This window comes from Thermobia domestica, chromosome 9 (assembly GCF_964235325.1).
Source record: "Thermobia domestica chromosome 9, izTheDome1.hap1.1, whole genome shotgun sequence".
Taxonomy (NCBI): Eukaryota; Metazoa; Arthropoda; class Insecta; order Zygentoma; family Lepismatidae; genus Thermobia; species Thermobia domestica.
Window position 1 is genome coordinate 171,881,229 of NC_137462.1, and position 16,964 is coordinate 171,898,192.

At 33.8% G+C, this 16,964-nt stretch overlaps 1 protein-coding gene across 1 annotated transcript in view; it reads right to left on the minus strand.

Moving 5' to 3' along the window:
• Positions 1–10,328: 10,328 nt before the first annotated feature.
• Ugt50B3 (UDP-glycosyltransferase family 50 member B3) overlaps positions 10,329–16,964 on the minus strand; it is a 126,284-nt gene continuing 119,648 nt past the window's right edge. Inside the window, exon 5 of the mRNA XM_081772200.1 lies at positions 10,329–14,071. Coding sequence (XP_081628326.1) covers positions 13,765–14,071 — 307 coding nt within the window. The 3' untranslated portion in view covers positions 10,329–13,764. The remainder of the gene's footprint in view (positions 14,072–16,964) is intronic.

Consider the following 16,964-nt stretch of genomic DNA (forward strand, 5'->3'; position numbering starts at 1 on the left):
CCCTTAGAGTAAGTTACCATGTTTCGCAATCATACAACACAACAGGCATGATTATCGTTTTATATATTTTAAGCTTCAAATTCCTCGACAGAATTTCAGACAAGAAAATATTTTGAACTGAATAATAACGTAAATTCCCTGCTTTAAGTGGACATTTAATTTCTTCGTGCACGTTGATCCTAGATATTTGAAAGTATCCACCTTGTCGAAAGTATTATTTGATATTTTGATGCATCCATAATTTGCAGTATTACGATCCCGGCAAATTTCCATGTATTTAGTTTTTCTTTCTGGATTTACTTCTACAGCCATGTCTCCGCAAGAGTTTAATAAGCCCTCTGTATTTCTTTCCGTTGCTCTTCTACCATCCTTTATCAGATTTACATCATCAGCATACGGTATAACATGATGAAGACTATTCAGCTCTAGGTTCTTGTTGCTGTCTTTGATTTTTCTTATAGCGTACTTCGGAACAAAATTGAGGAATAATGGTGACAACGCATCTTCTTATTTTAGGCTATTCTCGACATGAAAGCTCGTGGACAAAAATTTTCTTACTCGGACTTTACTTTGGAATTCATTTAAACAAACTTTAATTAATCTAACTAGATTTTTCGGTATTCCAAATTCTGCAAGAATGTATAATATTTATCTCCTAACTGAGTCGTAGGCCTTTGTAAAATCAACAAATAATTCATGTACCAGGTTATTGTATTCCCACTTCTTTTCCAGTATTTCGAGTGGTAAATAGCTGGTTGATAGTTGGTTGATTTCGCCTAAATTCGCACTAATAATCTCAAATAATTTCATCTGCGTATGAGATCTATTTTTTATAGCGATTTCTACTTCTGTTTGATTAGGCTCTGGAATATAAGGTTCTACTGTGTGTATTTTCCTTTCTCCGCGAATATTAGTTTTTGGCTGTGTGTTAAATAAATCGTCAAAGAAATCTTCCCATCTATTTTCCATATATTTCCACCCCTCCATTCAACTCTTTCAACCAAATAACAGCATACAGACACACAGGCGTGACTCCACAAATAAATGCATGAACTCATTAAATAGGTAGTACCAACAAGTTCAGCTGTTGTTTGCTTATCAAATTAATTACACAAATTCGATTTCATACCAGAAGATCACCCATAATATTAACACGAAGTCTTCGGAACTAATGCTGCTTTTGAGTCATTCTGAGAATTTATTTCATCACCCTCATAATGGCGCTGGAAGCTAGTGCGTTGACCGTTCGTCATACAGGTCAACACTACAAGCAATGATGATTTCAGAACATTTCCTCCTGGGTGTTCCGCCACACATAATTTATACCGAGTAAATCTCGCTGTTTAGAAAAACAATCTACTTTTAACAGTGGCGGCTCTTATAAGAGAGATCACATCTTGGTATAAATTAAAATTTTATCGCCACAAGCTAATGGGAAAAAGCTGAACACAGTTTCAGAGAGCCGTACACAAGAATTAATACCTTAAATGAACTTTTTCCACTTAGTTTGTAACCAATTATGATTTCATAGGTTGTTTCAAGAAGAAAGGAGTTGTCTCCTTTTGAGCTACCAAATGTTCCCTCAGAGGCATTAGTTCTGCAAAAATACTGGTACCTCACGTTGAACATGATCCAAAACATGACTCTGAGGGGACATTTGGTAGCTCAAAAGGAGACAACTCCTTTCTTCTTGGAACAACCTATGAAATCATAACTGGTTACAAACTAAGTGGAAAAAGTTCATTTAAGGTACTAATTCTTGTATACGGCTCTCTGAAACTGAGTTCAGCTTTCTCCCATTAGCTTGTGGCGATAAAATTTTAATTTATACCGAGATGTGATCTCTCTTATAAGAGCCGCCACTGTTAAAAACAGGTTGTTTTTCTAAGCAGTGAGATGTACTTGAATTAAAACCGATAAAATTTCCCTTAAGAGCCGCCACTGTTAAAAGTAGATAGGCTTTGTAAGCAGCGAGATGTATTTGAATTGAAACCGATAAAATTTCCCTCAAGAACCGCCACTGTTAAGAGTAGGTTGTTTCTCTAAGCAGAGAGATGTACTAGAATCAAAACCGATTAAATTTCCCTGAGTTGATTGAATGAATGCTTTCTTTCCAACCGAGTTAAAAACAGTCCGTAGAGTAACAAAAAATAGGTTCCAGCAAAAACAACAAAAAAAAAGTTTTCCCTTTCAAAAAATTATATGACAACGCAAAGACGGAGAAAAGAAACGTAAAATAAACAACCGAGGCACTCTTTTCAATCAGCTACTTTCTTTCTCTAATAAGCAAAGCACAATGGCCTCTCGATGCAGGAAAAGGTAAAAAATAAAGAAAAAAAGTTTTGTGGCAGGTCTTTCCCTGTTATTTCTTAGAATACGTAGGTTTTTCTTCTATATTTCTTCTACCTTTTACTTCTATCGTCATCACCACAAATTCAACATACATACACACACATACTAACTGCTTTTGAGAGAAAGTCCTTCTGCTGAACGAAAGAAAGTCATTGATTAGTAACATTGTGAACGTGAAATAATTTCTCTCTTACGTACGCAACACGTCGCGAACGTATGACAAAACATTTATCCGTTCTAAGGTAAGGTGTGGGTAAGGGGAAGGAGTTACTTACTGCCTTGGGCTTCTCAAAATAATACACACTTCCAAACTCAAAAGGTGTGGACAGGGAGAAAGGCAGACAGACAACAATTTAGAGAGAATGAAAGAGAATATGCTTAAAAAAAAAAAAAAAAAGTAAAAATAAAATCATTTATTGACGAAGGTAAATAATAGAAATATTTTACATTAACCAAACCTTTCCGGACAGAACTAGAGAGCTTAGTAAAGCTTCTATCATTTGACTCTATTTCGCAGTAACAAAACGTTTTCTAACAAAACTAGGGAAAGCAGCGAAGTTTCTATCATTTGGCTCGATCGATATTCATGTACCTATCCAGGGGCGGATCCAGGACCGACTTCTGGGGGGGAAGTGCGTTGTCATACTGTTACTTTTAAGGGCTCCAAACTTTGGAATGGGTTTTATTTATAAATACAAAATAAGAAAGTTTTACTCTTCTGGGGGGCGATCGCCCCGATCGCTCCCTCTGGATCCGCCCCTGTACCTGTCCGTCTGTTCGGAGATAATTCTTGGAAAACACCTGATTTTGATTATACCTGGTATGTGCCTCCTTTCAATCTGCAAAAGTTACTCAATTGTTTGGGGTTGTAATCCATCGAATATAAGAAAGTAAAAATAACTTTGTATTGCTAGTTTGTGCATATACTTACAAAACAATTTTCCAGTTTGAAGTATGTAAAATTATTCGATTTTGACAAAAAAGAAAATTAATTGTACGTTTTCTTCAAAACATCCTTATCATTCCCATTGGTTGTCATTGAAATAAATAGAGTATAAGTTGGTACAATTAGATAATTCCTATAAACTATCAAGTTCCTTATTTAAATATGATAAGAAAATAATTTTCCTGGATAATTTTAACCAAAATTGTTTCATTTTTATGCAATACTGGCATATATTACCCGCTTCGCTGGGTTGAAATGAAAATTTAAATGCACATCCGTATCTCATGTGTTTAGTACCCGTGAAATATGCTGTTTTCGTTTTTAATAGCATCGATTTAAACGTCATCGGAAAGGTCATTGATCATCTCGGCAACCCCGAAAACCATGGATCCGACACTAATATTGGTTATTTTCGATTATATATATACGGGGGTTGAATTTGAATTTAAACGGGATGAAAAGTATCACTGTTCATCTAAGCGACCCAGAAAACTATAAAGTCGACACTGATAGTGGCCATTTTCGATCTGAAAATAAACGTGTTTTTCGCAGTTTTTCCAGCATTTTATGACCCTCAAGGTTAGGGCCCCTTCAAACAATCCTTTGCCAAAGTTCACAATTTTCCTTTCTCTTGCGTCCCTTCCGCTTCTGTCGTTTTTCGGCTGATTATCTTGTGTCCATTTCGGAATAGAAACACCAAATTTTTTATATATCTCTTTTTCCCCTTTCCCCGAGTGGCGGAACTGATTTTGTATTTAAACCAGATCGGAAATGTCACTGTTCATCTGACTGATCCCGAAAACTATGGATTAGACACTAATATTGGTCATTTTCGATTATTATTATACTATATATAGCTCCTCCTCTCCCCCCCCCCTCAGTACTGCGGCAACGGCATCAGAATTGTCACTGTTAATCTCAGATACTCCTAAAACTATGGATTCGACACTAATACAGAGTATTAGTCATTTTCAATCATTTTTGCATGTTTATCCCTCACCCTTTCGTTGTACCCTCCCCTCCCCAACAATCAGGGCTGAACTAGGATTGAAACAGCATCAGAAGTGTCACTGTTTCTCTCATCGACCCCGAAAACTCAGTCATTTTTTATCATTTTTAAATTTCTCTCCCCTCCCCTTCCCCTACGTTGCAACGTAAAAAGTAAATAGCCTAAAGTAGTCAAAGCTCCTAAACTAAGGTATGTTGACAATTTGAGTGAGATCGGTAGCTTGGTTCAAGAGTGATGAAGTCACAAAGGCAGTCATGTTTTTTTTTTTTTTTACTCGTATCTCCCCCTCCCCTCCCCTAGGTTGTCTCGTCAAAGTGAAAAGATAAAAATTACCCAAGATCCGACCTTCATATATCTTGAAAATTTGATTGGGATTGGTTGGGTGGTTCAAAAGCTATTAGGGTTTATTTGTTTTTATTTATACGTCCCCCTTAGTGATGAGCGCAAGAGTCTTGGTCTAACAGTTTGTGCAAGAGTCTTGCATGCAAGACCAAAACCAGGTATCCCGATGCAAGACCAAGACCAAGACCATGGGGTGCAAGACCAAGACTTGCGCAATTGATTTTTTTATAGAATGTTAAAATGAAAGGGAAAGAATCATTACTTGTGCATCTTTCACTGCATTTCTTGGCTTCAGTAAAAATGCCGCTGGAGTAAATGTGTTCCTAGTTGTTTGTGCAATCTGTGTGAGTTGATCTGTCCCTGTAGCATATAGCTACAGTATGTCTTTTCTGAATCGTTTGTTCGGGTTTTCTGTGGTTTACTCGTTTTTAAGCCACACAGATCTCATTCTATTTGAAGCTTGTTGCACACAAAGAAATGGCATTGATGCTAGATTACGATGCATTCCTGCGTTTTTAAACAATCAGGATTACTTATCAGGAAACCAGATACTATTGTACAGGTGTGTTATCAGGAGTAAACTTAAACCTTTGCCATTCTGGCTGGCAAAGTTTGTCGACTCGTCCTGGGATAAATACAGCAAAAGAGTTATTAGTTTTTCACCCTTCAGTTGCTTTGCTTCAGGCAGCCTGCTGACGAAACGCCACTAACTGAATGCAACGTAACGTTTCTTATGAATGAACGTAAGAAACTGAATGCGAAATTGAAAAGCAATAAAAGTATAAATAAGCAAATACCGTATATATTTGGTCTTTCTTTGATTACTTACTGGTTCACGGAAAATGACAATGAATTGGAACGGTGTTTAGAAGACAAGCGAGAGCATAATTCTATGAATTGTTACAAGGTATAAGAACTTCAGTGTCTGAATTACTTTGGTCATCATTTGATTCATTTACGACAGCCCATGATTGGATTTTGGGAAATCATACAAAGAATAGTTGTGTCCATAAGAAGCTGATAAGCAAAAGTAAACCAAAACATTTTATGGCCGCGGTGATTCAAAATGGTAGAGCGTTCAACTCTGGTGCATGGGGTCCGTGGTCTGATTCCAGCTTGTGCCATGTGAGCTCTTTTGATGAACAAACACCGTGCGTGGGCCTTTTCGGGATTTTCCCCGTTTCCTCCTACTTTCTTCATTCCACCATTTCATTCATTTCTCATCATCACCGTCTCCCTTAGCCTCGGTGCATAATCGTGGGACGTTAAACTAGATATTTCATTTCATTTCAAAACATATTGGTGGTGTTCTTTTTACAAATCTAAAGGGAAATGTAATATTGAACATCGGGAATTCCGTACACCATAGATGCCGACTACATGGGTATGGCCTTGGCTCTGAGGCTCAAGGATCCATTGAAAAATTTTATTGTGTGCTCATAAAATTACTCTCGAAATAACATTTTCATGACATTGACAAAAAGTTAGTGCATGTGACCAAGTTTGATTTCATTACCGGATGCTTTGTTTATCAATATAAATTTTAGCTTCTTTAGGTAGATAGTACATGAGGATTGAGCGATATAACATTATACAACAGCAGATAATCCATATTCACAAGTGAGAGCGATTTTGTACAATTATTTCAAATAACTTGGAGTTTGATGCCGTTATTTTGTATTTCTAATATAGTTCAAAAGTATTTGTATAAATTGAATTTACACAAAAGACATAGACAGTTGATTCACTTTCAGTTTTCACTCAAATTATTTTAAAATATTAAAAGGTTTTATTATAATCATTATTATCTTATTTTTTCTCACTTTTTGGCCAATATTGCTAAATATATCATCATCATCATCGCTATTCTGCCATTATAGGCAGGTCACTTGCTGCAACTGAGAAGCTTCGATGTACGGTGGTCCTCAGCTAATCTTTCCGTCTTGTATCAATTTTGTGTTTTAATACTTTCCTTCAACTACAGTATCCTTTGCCCCTCCCTCTCCTTCCTTCCACCATACACTCTACCACGTCCCTCATAATACAGTTCCTCCTCAACCAATGTCCCAACCAGTTCTTCTTCCTGCTCTCAATTACATCTAAAACTCTTCTTATCTTCCATACTGCTACTATTTCTATCACCTTCTCATTCGTTTTCCGTTCAACCCAGCTAATTCTCTCCTCTTTTCTCCATGCCCACGTTTCGAAATTCCCCAATTTTTTTCACCGTTTTTGCGTAATATAAATATTTCTGCCCCATAAAGTACATATTGAAATCAGTAAAACAAAATCTCAATATTTAATTGGAAGTTCGCTCAATACAAAGATCGTGGTTGGAAAAAAAAAAATCTGACGCCTTTAGAGTGTAAAAATATTTTTGCAATTCATGCTATTTCAGCAATCTGTGCTGTCTTGATTTTCTTTCATGCGTCGCAGGGGTAGCCTCTCCAGTTTGGGAACCAGTAGAGTATTGGATATTTAAAAAAATATATAAAAATATTACGAAGCGTTATGATTTATCTTATAAGTAGTGAAGCGTGGGCACCCATTGAAAAAAACAAAGCAAAGGTTGCCTATGTTGTACACTATCATCATACTTACACAAAGGGAAACTATATTACATTTAGAAACATACATTGTATTTCTGTTACTATAGGTGCATTATAGAATGTATTATCCCTTACATCCAGAGTAAAATTTAATTTTGAAAAGCATAAGATATCTTAAAAGGAAGACTTGCAAGACACTTGCAAGCAAGACCAAGACCAAGACCAAGACCACCCGGGTCTTGGTCTTGCATTTGCTCATCACTAGTCCTCTCCCCTTCCCCACTCCTAGAATCTACCAGTAAAGTGAAATTACAAAAATGTTTCCAGATCCTCACCTCATCTATCTTGAAAACTTGATTGAGATCGGTCGTATAGTTCAAGAGTTATTAAGTTACAAAAATAGTAACTTTCAGTCTTATATAAATTGATTTTTATATATCTCCCCCTCCTTATCCTCCCCTACGTTTGTCCGTCAAATTTAAATCATAAAAACGATCCCAGGCCTGAACCTCATCTATGTGGAAAATTTGATCAAGAACGGTCGAGTGGTTCAGGAGTTATTAAGTTTTATTTTATGCCCCCTCTCCCACCCCTAAGTTCTACCAAAAAAAGTGAATACCATAAAAACAGACCAGCCTCGAACTTCATCCATGTTACAAATTTGATCGAGATCGGTCAGGCGGTTCAGGATACTTATTCACAAACATAGTGATTTTCAATTATATATATATATATATATATATATATATATATATATATATATATATAGAGAGAGAGAGAGAGAGAGAGAGAGAGAGAGAGAGAGACTAGTAGGATATGATGCTTTACTTTTTAAAAAAAACATTCAACACTTCCAATGTACCTCTAAAAATGTAATAAAAATAACGGCCATGTTTTTTAAACATTCAATTAGAACTGGATAATCTACAAAAAATTTGGAATCGACCTGTGGAAACCACGTGTTTCTAGCAAATGTGGTTTTCGAGATCGCATTGTCGAAAGGATTGGAGACAAACATATCAACTTTTCTTTGAAGACAAACATATAAACCTAGCATTTTAATATATAGATAAACTTCCAAATCACTCCTCTGGTTGATGTCAAAAACCGTCAAGAACGAAAAAGTAAACTTCCACATTATAAGGACTGGGAAAAAATTTACGAAAAAAATTTAAAATTTACGAAAAGTAAAACTTCAATATAACTATATAACTTTTAATGAGACAGTTAAAATTCGAAGGAGAAAAGTTTGAAACGCTATCCACAAGTAATTTTATTTCAACCGTTTTAGTACGGTATAATACTTTTAAAAAAGCTTCTTTTTTTTATCTTACTATCGTATCGTACTAACATCATACACAAAATAACAATTTATTGCTTTAATTTTGAACTGAACTTATATTAATTAGGTTCTAATAGAATATTCGAAGCGTAGAGTAAAATATTTCCCTATATAATTAAATTTTATACCAAAACAAAAATATTTTTATGTTTGTTTCTTGGTTAATGGTACTTTTTGCCTGCTAGTTCGAATTTAGACAACAGTTCTGTGTTTCAGTACTTGCACTCGCTGGCAACCAAATGTAATGCCAGTTCGGAAAGCAATCAAAACAGCCAGCCTAGACTAAAAACTGGTTTCATTAATATTGAATGACGTAAACGTACTTTCTTAACTGTAGAATCCACTAATGCCGAACAAAATCTGAATGCCAAAATTTCCGTTTTTATCTCAAGAAAAAATTGACTTTGGTAAAAAAAAAAAAAAAAAAAAAAAACTCCTTCCCCTAAAATTATTGAATTCCATATTTCTCTTAATCATAATATTGTAGGTTCAATTTTGTATATCATTTATCTGTTAGAATTATTATTTAGCTCTTTTTAAAAAAAATGCATTGAGTAAAAGTTCAACTTAGTGCATTGATTTACACAGGTTATTGGATTACATTTTTAAAAATTAAGAAACTTTATGTTTTCCTCCATGAATCTTACTACCTTTATAAAAATCACCTACAATGTACAAAAACACAAATCATTGTTAGTTGAATCTGATTACTTTCATGACTTTCTTTTAAAGTTATTGTCAGATAAAGCCAGAGTTGCATCTTTCTACTATAATTTTGCTTGTGAATAAAAATGAAATAAAAGATTTAATTCAATATATATATAGGTTTTGAACTTTAACCAGTTGGGTTTCGTAAAATATTGTTATTTATTTAATGCCAGGATCATTACTTTATAATAAAATAACAAGGTGGATATTCAATCCTTTGAAAAATTGCTGACATTTTCTCGAAGACACTGCAATTGGATATATACTATTAAATTAGAGTTTCCCCAATCAATTTGAATTCTTTTGGGTATGTTCCTATTATGTCGTTTGATATAGGGAGACAAATTTCTCAAAATGCAAGATTCTCTTTACTGGCAGTACGATAGCTTCTTAATTTGTTAATTTATATATTTGTTTAAAAAAAGCATGTAGTAATCGAGTACAACTTACGATTTGATTATTTGCCCAGCATTATTTATTCCACAAAGCAAACTATCATACCAAAGAAACGATAGAAAATTTCAACATTATTTTTTCTCGAGCTTAAAAAGGGTGATCATTTTTTTTAAAAAAAAATAATCTTTATTCATTATGTTATAATTACGCTATTGCTAATTATTCCCATTTGCAATTTTTTATGTATCTAAATTTCGGTAAATCTGTATCGTATCTCAGGCGTATACAAGTCAAAATAAGATTCCTAGAACAGTAGCTATACAATAGCCAACGTTACATTAAAGAAAAAAAAGTTCCTGTTTTGATAAACTTTTCCTTAGGTTTTCGTCTACCCTTCCTTTCGTAAAAATTACGCATTACACATACGCATTACAAATATTAAACCAAGTAAATTTACGAGTTGACGCTACCATAAGGATCCTAATCTAATAATTGATCTGATTAACTATGAATATTGACTCATCAATCTCTTCCTTGGCTTGAAGCAGATTATCCTTCTTCCCCATCCTTAGCATAATTTTTAATTTTCGTGTAATTTTTGTTTCCTATATCTTATACTATTTGGTCAGTACATTTTATGGGAAAAATAGATAAAAAAAATAAAGCAACGCTAAAAAATGTATGTGTGTATACTTTATTAAAAATAATTACAACATAAATTTGTACAATTTAAAATCTATTTACAAAAACACTCAACAAAGTTACGTTAGCTTTGTAGAGTAATTCACAGGCACTTTTAGTTTAGATATCATCGAACTATACATCTGTCCGTTTAAGTATTAACAATATTTTGTTTTTCATTGTTTATTAGGAATTTATACGAATGTGAAGATTCCTGGAAGAATAAAACGTCCTTTATGTTTTTAAAAAATATATTTTTATCATGTTGCCATGAGAGTCTCAACTTTAAGATAATGTTTGTTTTCCTTCAAATACAAAAGTAGACAAACTACTTTAATTCACTTAAGGTAATATTCTATAACGTTATCAGTACTCACTAAGTAACTAATGATAGAATCAAATGTTTATAAAATAATAGGAAATTGTTTCTGCAAAATCACTAATAATAACACGTATTTTAGAGATATTACACTTTTTGGAGAAAACATCACGGTGATAACATGAATAGAATTTTTTTTATCATGGAAGGAATGACAGAAGAACGTATGAAAATTAATTTTAGTATTTTCCAGAAAATCACAATTAACAAAACTCATACACTTCTTAAATGAGCTCTTATTAAAAATTTGAAAATCATATCTCCATAATCTTATATATTCATCTTATATTGCATATATTCATAATTTCAAAATCTACTAAGATGATGAAGATATGTTCCCCATTTATTATACATGAGTAGTAATTAGCTTTAAGTTTCTCTTTTATAAAATTTGAACATTAATTTCAATTAATAAAACTAAGAACAATATTAATATCAGTAAATGAGATTATATCAATATCAGGTTTATGAGTAGTAAAAAGAGAAGGAACTATCTTGACATTATTTTGTTTTCACTATTTGTAAACCAATTATCAATATTATCTCACTTGAAACAATTATATAATTATGAACAATCAAATATTTATAATTCGGCTCTGCCAAAGAAAAGGCCTAATCGTTTACACTGGGTAAAGTTTTTTTTTAATGCTTAGCTCGAAAACCAAGTTATCCAATCGCATCATACTGAAGAAAGGATAATTAATCAAAAGAATAATCATGTAGTATAGCAGCTGATTTTATAGATTTTATTAAGCAGTTTCATTTACGAAGATTCATTTATATATATATTAGAGTTAGCCAATCCCGGAATTTTTACCTTCCAGAATCCGAAAAGTAAAATCGGAAAAATTCCGAATTTCGAAAAAATTCCAGATTTCGGAAAATTTCCGAAATTTAGAAAAATTCCGGAGTTTGGAAAATTTGGAATTTTCCGAGTTCCGAATTTTTTCGAAATCCGGAAAATGAAATTTACGATTCCGGAAAATTTTGGCCATCGCTACTTTACATATTTACCCTGTTTGTCCGTCTGTCTGTTAGTTCAGGGGGGGGGGCAAAAAATCTCAAGAATTTCTTCATGGATCACCATCAAATTTGGCCATAATGTAAACGGTCAAATTTTAGGAATCGTATTCGTTGATGGAAGTGATCTATCCAGTTGATCTTAAGAAATGCTTTCCCCCCCATGTATGCCAATAGGGAGTTACTACAGATGAGCTGCCTCTTGGTAATATGCAACCCAGTTATACCTAAGTGTCAGGTTGATTGCATATCATTCACTTACTTTGAAAGTTCTAACCAAACTCCTTCGCCTGGTGTACACATGGCACTGTTATTAGTTTTAATTTAAAATCTAGTTTTTCATTTTTGAGTAGGTTAAAGCACATGAAAATAACTATTTAATGTTTAGGACTCAATAGAACTAAATTATCCACCAAGCAGTTGAATAAAATCAAAGATTTAAAAATTCCCAATATCATTGATGCGATATTGACAGTGCTTTAACCTACGTTTTATCAGTTAATATTAGGTCTGGTATTATTTTTATTTGCTATGTTACACTACCAGTATTGCTCAATAAATATTTCAATGAAGGCGAACTGTTTCAATTCCGTAACAAGAATTGTTCACATACTGACATTTTCGTTCTTTTTTTCTGTTTTTTTTTTAATTTGTCACTATATTTTGCAGGATACTTGAAAACCCACATTAGGTGAGTTGAAGAGGTACCGGGAATCAAGGATCAGACATGAAATAACATTTAAATAGAGTATTTTGGTTTTATTGTGTAAGTCTGATAGGCGTGAAAGATAAATAAAAGGCGTACATTTATCTTGGTACAAAGAGGTTCCTCCTTGTCCTCAAAATTTCCAATTGAGACATTGATATCACCGGATGTGTTTTTCATGGAGAAGGAAAAACTATGCTTGTTGTTTTTTTGGTACATGAGCGAAGTCTTTCGGAAAAGATACATTCACGATACATGGACAAATATATATTCATTGTTTTAATAGAACTACAAACAGTCCTTATCGGTGGAAACTCTGAATACCATCTTAGGTTATCGTGATCATTAAGAACACAAGATTGAATGCATTGGATGCATTGTACATTGTAATGTATTTTCTCAATAAAATTACTCCAAGCATGATGATATGATATATTATATTTTTAAAGCACAATCTAATGTAACACAAGGAATTTGGTTGATATTATAGTTATATTAATATTGCTTTATTGAAGAGAACGATCAACAATAATAACAACGATTCAGTATTTATCAAGTTGCACATTTAATTGTAATTTAACAATGATGTAATATCAGAATATTTGTCAATGATTCAGTATAATTTTAGTGAAAAACCTTTCAGAACGAATTTTATTTCTTTTATTACATTAGATTAGTCATTCAGCAGTCAGGTTATATGAGACGTAGACCTACAGATTAATGTGGTCTCGCCCGGAATTGAACCAGGGTCTCTCATACCAAAGCCTAAATTTTACTTGTATTAAGTGAAGTTCACACACACTATAGGGTATATTGAAAACTAGACGTAAATAATGTTCTTAGGTCTGTACATGCATCATATGTATAAATTATACACTCAAAGTACTATTGGCATTGCACACACTGTACGATATTTAGTAAAATTACAATATGTAACAAGAAATGTGCTTCCATAACTGATTTTGTTAACCTATAATGCAGCAAACACAAACAATTTTATTAATATATTTTTTTTTTTAATACAGTGACCGGTCATCACTACAGAGCACTGTTTTAATATCAACTGTATAAATGTTATAAATAACTGTATAAATGTCAATTGTATAACTGTATCAACTGTATAAATGTCAATTGTAATTTTACAAAACAGATGTGTTAATGGCTTCTGTTGCAATTTTACAAAAAATCATAGTTTTTTTTTTTATTTTATTTTATCATTATAAAGCTCTCATGTTTGTGCACAAAGCTTGCTTCACACTTTTTTTTTATTGTTTCTTGTGAGGAACATAATTTTCGATTAATACTTTTAAAATAATGATTTATTTACAATACTTTCAGTTTTCTTTGAGTTTTCGTCCTGTTGTTGTTAGGCACATATAGCGAAGTAAAGGTGACACTCTGAAGAAAAAATAATAAAGAATATAGAATGCAAGAATCGCAGCTAGAAGTGAAGAAACTATGAAAAAGAGCGCCACATCCAGGAGTAAATACTGGAAGAGACTCATATCTTTGGCTGGGGATTGTAAGTGGTATGCTCCTCTGTGTCTCATTACGTATTCCGTCCAATAGATGGCTCTGGCGAGTGGCGTCTCAGGTTGATCTCGTAACAAAATGGACTTCTGTCGTACACTAGTTTTGTACCTAAAATTAAAAGAAAAAAGTATAATGTATTACAGAGACAAAATTTATAAGGTGAAACATACATAGCTACATGTAACAGAATTGCATAATAGGTTCAACTCTGATTGGAAAAATTAGATTTCTAGACAGTAGCGCCATTTCGGATTTTGCCAGCAAGGAAGGAGGTGGGCTGGAGTAGGATGCTCCACTGGCATAAGAATTTCGCGGTTTTAATAATATATTAGTACACAGTTGATTAAAAAATATGGACCTTTCAAACTCAGGGGGGCAATTGTATCCTGCCCTTCCCAAAGAATGATATAGACCTACTTGTTTCCAGGCCACATAATTTTGTTCTGGACAAACAATATAGTGTTTGTTGGTTTTCATCTGGACTCTTCAGCTCTCTTACAATTTTCGAACTCGCAAATTCTTTCGTAATAATTTATTTATATATTAGATCATCTCCATGATGAATTTTTTGGGAAAAGTTTTCTCTTTTGATTGTTTTAAAATTTTATTGTTATAAATTCAGGTCTTTTACTGGCAAACTACACAATTATTAATTTGTATAAAGTAAAACATCGACGTAAATTCAAACGTCCGGAAGATTTCCCGTAAATTTTCGAAAAACAATTACCAAAAACGTTCAGGTAAAGGTAAACATTTAACTTTTTTTTTTTTTTTCAAAACCTTCATCCGCATGATTAATCGCCAGTGAGATTCACGGGATAGATATAATGCAAATAACGTTATTTCCTATTTTAAGAAAACCTTTTCATTAAAATTTTAAATTTAATAATTTACATATTTAATAGTTTTCTATTATGTTCTTAGTAATGGTTTATTATCAAAGTATAAAATAGCTCTCCCAAGGGAGAGAAAAAGTTTTAAAATTTCCATTTTGCCCATTAACCTATGGTTGAGGTGAGAAAAAAAAATACTTATCAAAGAGAAGTTAAATGCACATGTTTTTGATATGGATGCAATATGTAAATACAATATTGTTTATTGTCTGGTAAGTGATTTGATACTAAATATTCCGTTATTTTTAAAAATATGTACTCTTATATGTTCATAATATTTGTGCAAATCTTAAAAAATATATATATATATGAAAATGAAACTCATTGTTGTTGCTGAACTTGACATATACGAGGTGGTACCCAAAATATCCGAGAATGTCCTTGTAAATATTAGAAAACTATACTTACGTCCTAATGTCCTCCGTCACCTTCAAAGTAGTCCCCTTCGGTATGTATGCAACAGTCCCAGCGTTGTTCCCTCTTTTGGAAGTACTTCTGAAAGTCCGCAGGATGAAGGGTGGTCAGGACCCGTTGTGATTCCACTTTGATGTCTTCAATGGAGTCAAAACCTCGCCCTTTCAACGCGAGTTTCATCTTCGGGAACAGATAGAACGGAGATAGGTCGTACGGAGCTAGGTCAGGGGAGTAGGAAGGACTTTTGCCATGTTGTATTTAGCCAGTAATTCCCTAACAAAGAGCGAAGTGTGCGCGGGCGCGTTGTCATTGTGCAGCAACTAGTTTTTCGTTTACCACAGCTCTGGCCGTTTACGCCGAACATCTCTCAGTCTCTTCAAAACCTCGCTGTAAAACTTCCCGTAGATGGAACCTGACCAAGTGGATCAAACTTCTTATGAACAATTCCTCGAATGTCGAAAAAAAAAAAAAAAAAAAGATCAACATCGACTTGATGTTGATGCGAACTTGTCGAGCTTTTTTCGGCCTTGGAGAGGATGGCGTCTTCCATTTTGATGATTGTTGCTTCGTTTCCGGGTCATAACCATAGACCCAAGATTCATCAGCTATTGGGACACTCGAACAATTTGTTGCAGCTCAATGCACGTTTGAATCCTGAGGTTTTTCGGTCGATGCTGAGAAGGCGAGAGACAAACTTCGCTGCAATTCGTCTCATTTCAGTTCATCGGATAGAATCCGTTGGCATGTACCGTACGACAATCGAAATCTGTAATAAACATCGTGAATCGTCTGCCTTCTATCTTTGCGATTCACATCACGCACTTTCATGATCATTTCCGGTGTTATGTATGTTGACGTTCGACCGGAATGCTTGTCATCTTCCACAGATTCACGGCCTTCTTTGAAACGCTTGAACCACTCAAATGTTCTTGCTTGACTCAGTGTACTCCCACTAAATGCCTTTTTTTTTCTTTTTTTAGCATGCGATGGGTTTCCGCTGAAATTTTCTTCAACTTGATGCAAATGCGTTTCTCCTTAACACCAGCCATTTAACAAATCGCAGAAGCACTGAAACACGTTTTGACACCTACAACTACAATTCACAACTGAATGCAAAGATCAAACAACTTTGTGGTGCAGAAGTTAATACGTATATCACGAGATATCCAACGGTGGAACGTCGTACTGCTACTGGTTTGCCCAGTAAAAAAAAAAAAAAAGTTCCCGGATATTTTGAGTAGCATCTCGTACCATGCACTTACTATAATTAGCTTATGTTTGAAAAATGCTTATTTAAAAATTTAGGTGTTAAATAGAAATATAAACTTAACGGCACAGTCATTTAATAAATCTTAATTCTTTATGAGGGCATTTACAACTAAGAATTGAAAACTACACATATTGCAATATATATAAGCTGGAACATTATATATAGGGTCTATACACAATTTATCTGAACGAAAATACTGTTAGAAGTTCCAGAGTTTGTAGCACTATCCGTTGTAAGAAAAATAAACAAACCTGGAGGTGAACATGCGATGACATTGCCAGTATTGTAGGTGGAGCAAATAGAATGGAGTGGTTGCGAAAAACTATAGCAAATGGTGCGATAGGAATAGCACCAATACTTATACAGAATTGTTAAACCAGTACAACCCAGCCGGTTCCTTAATGTTGAGTTAGTTTAGGATCGT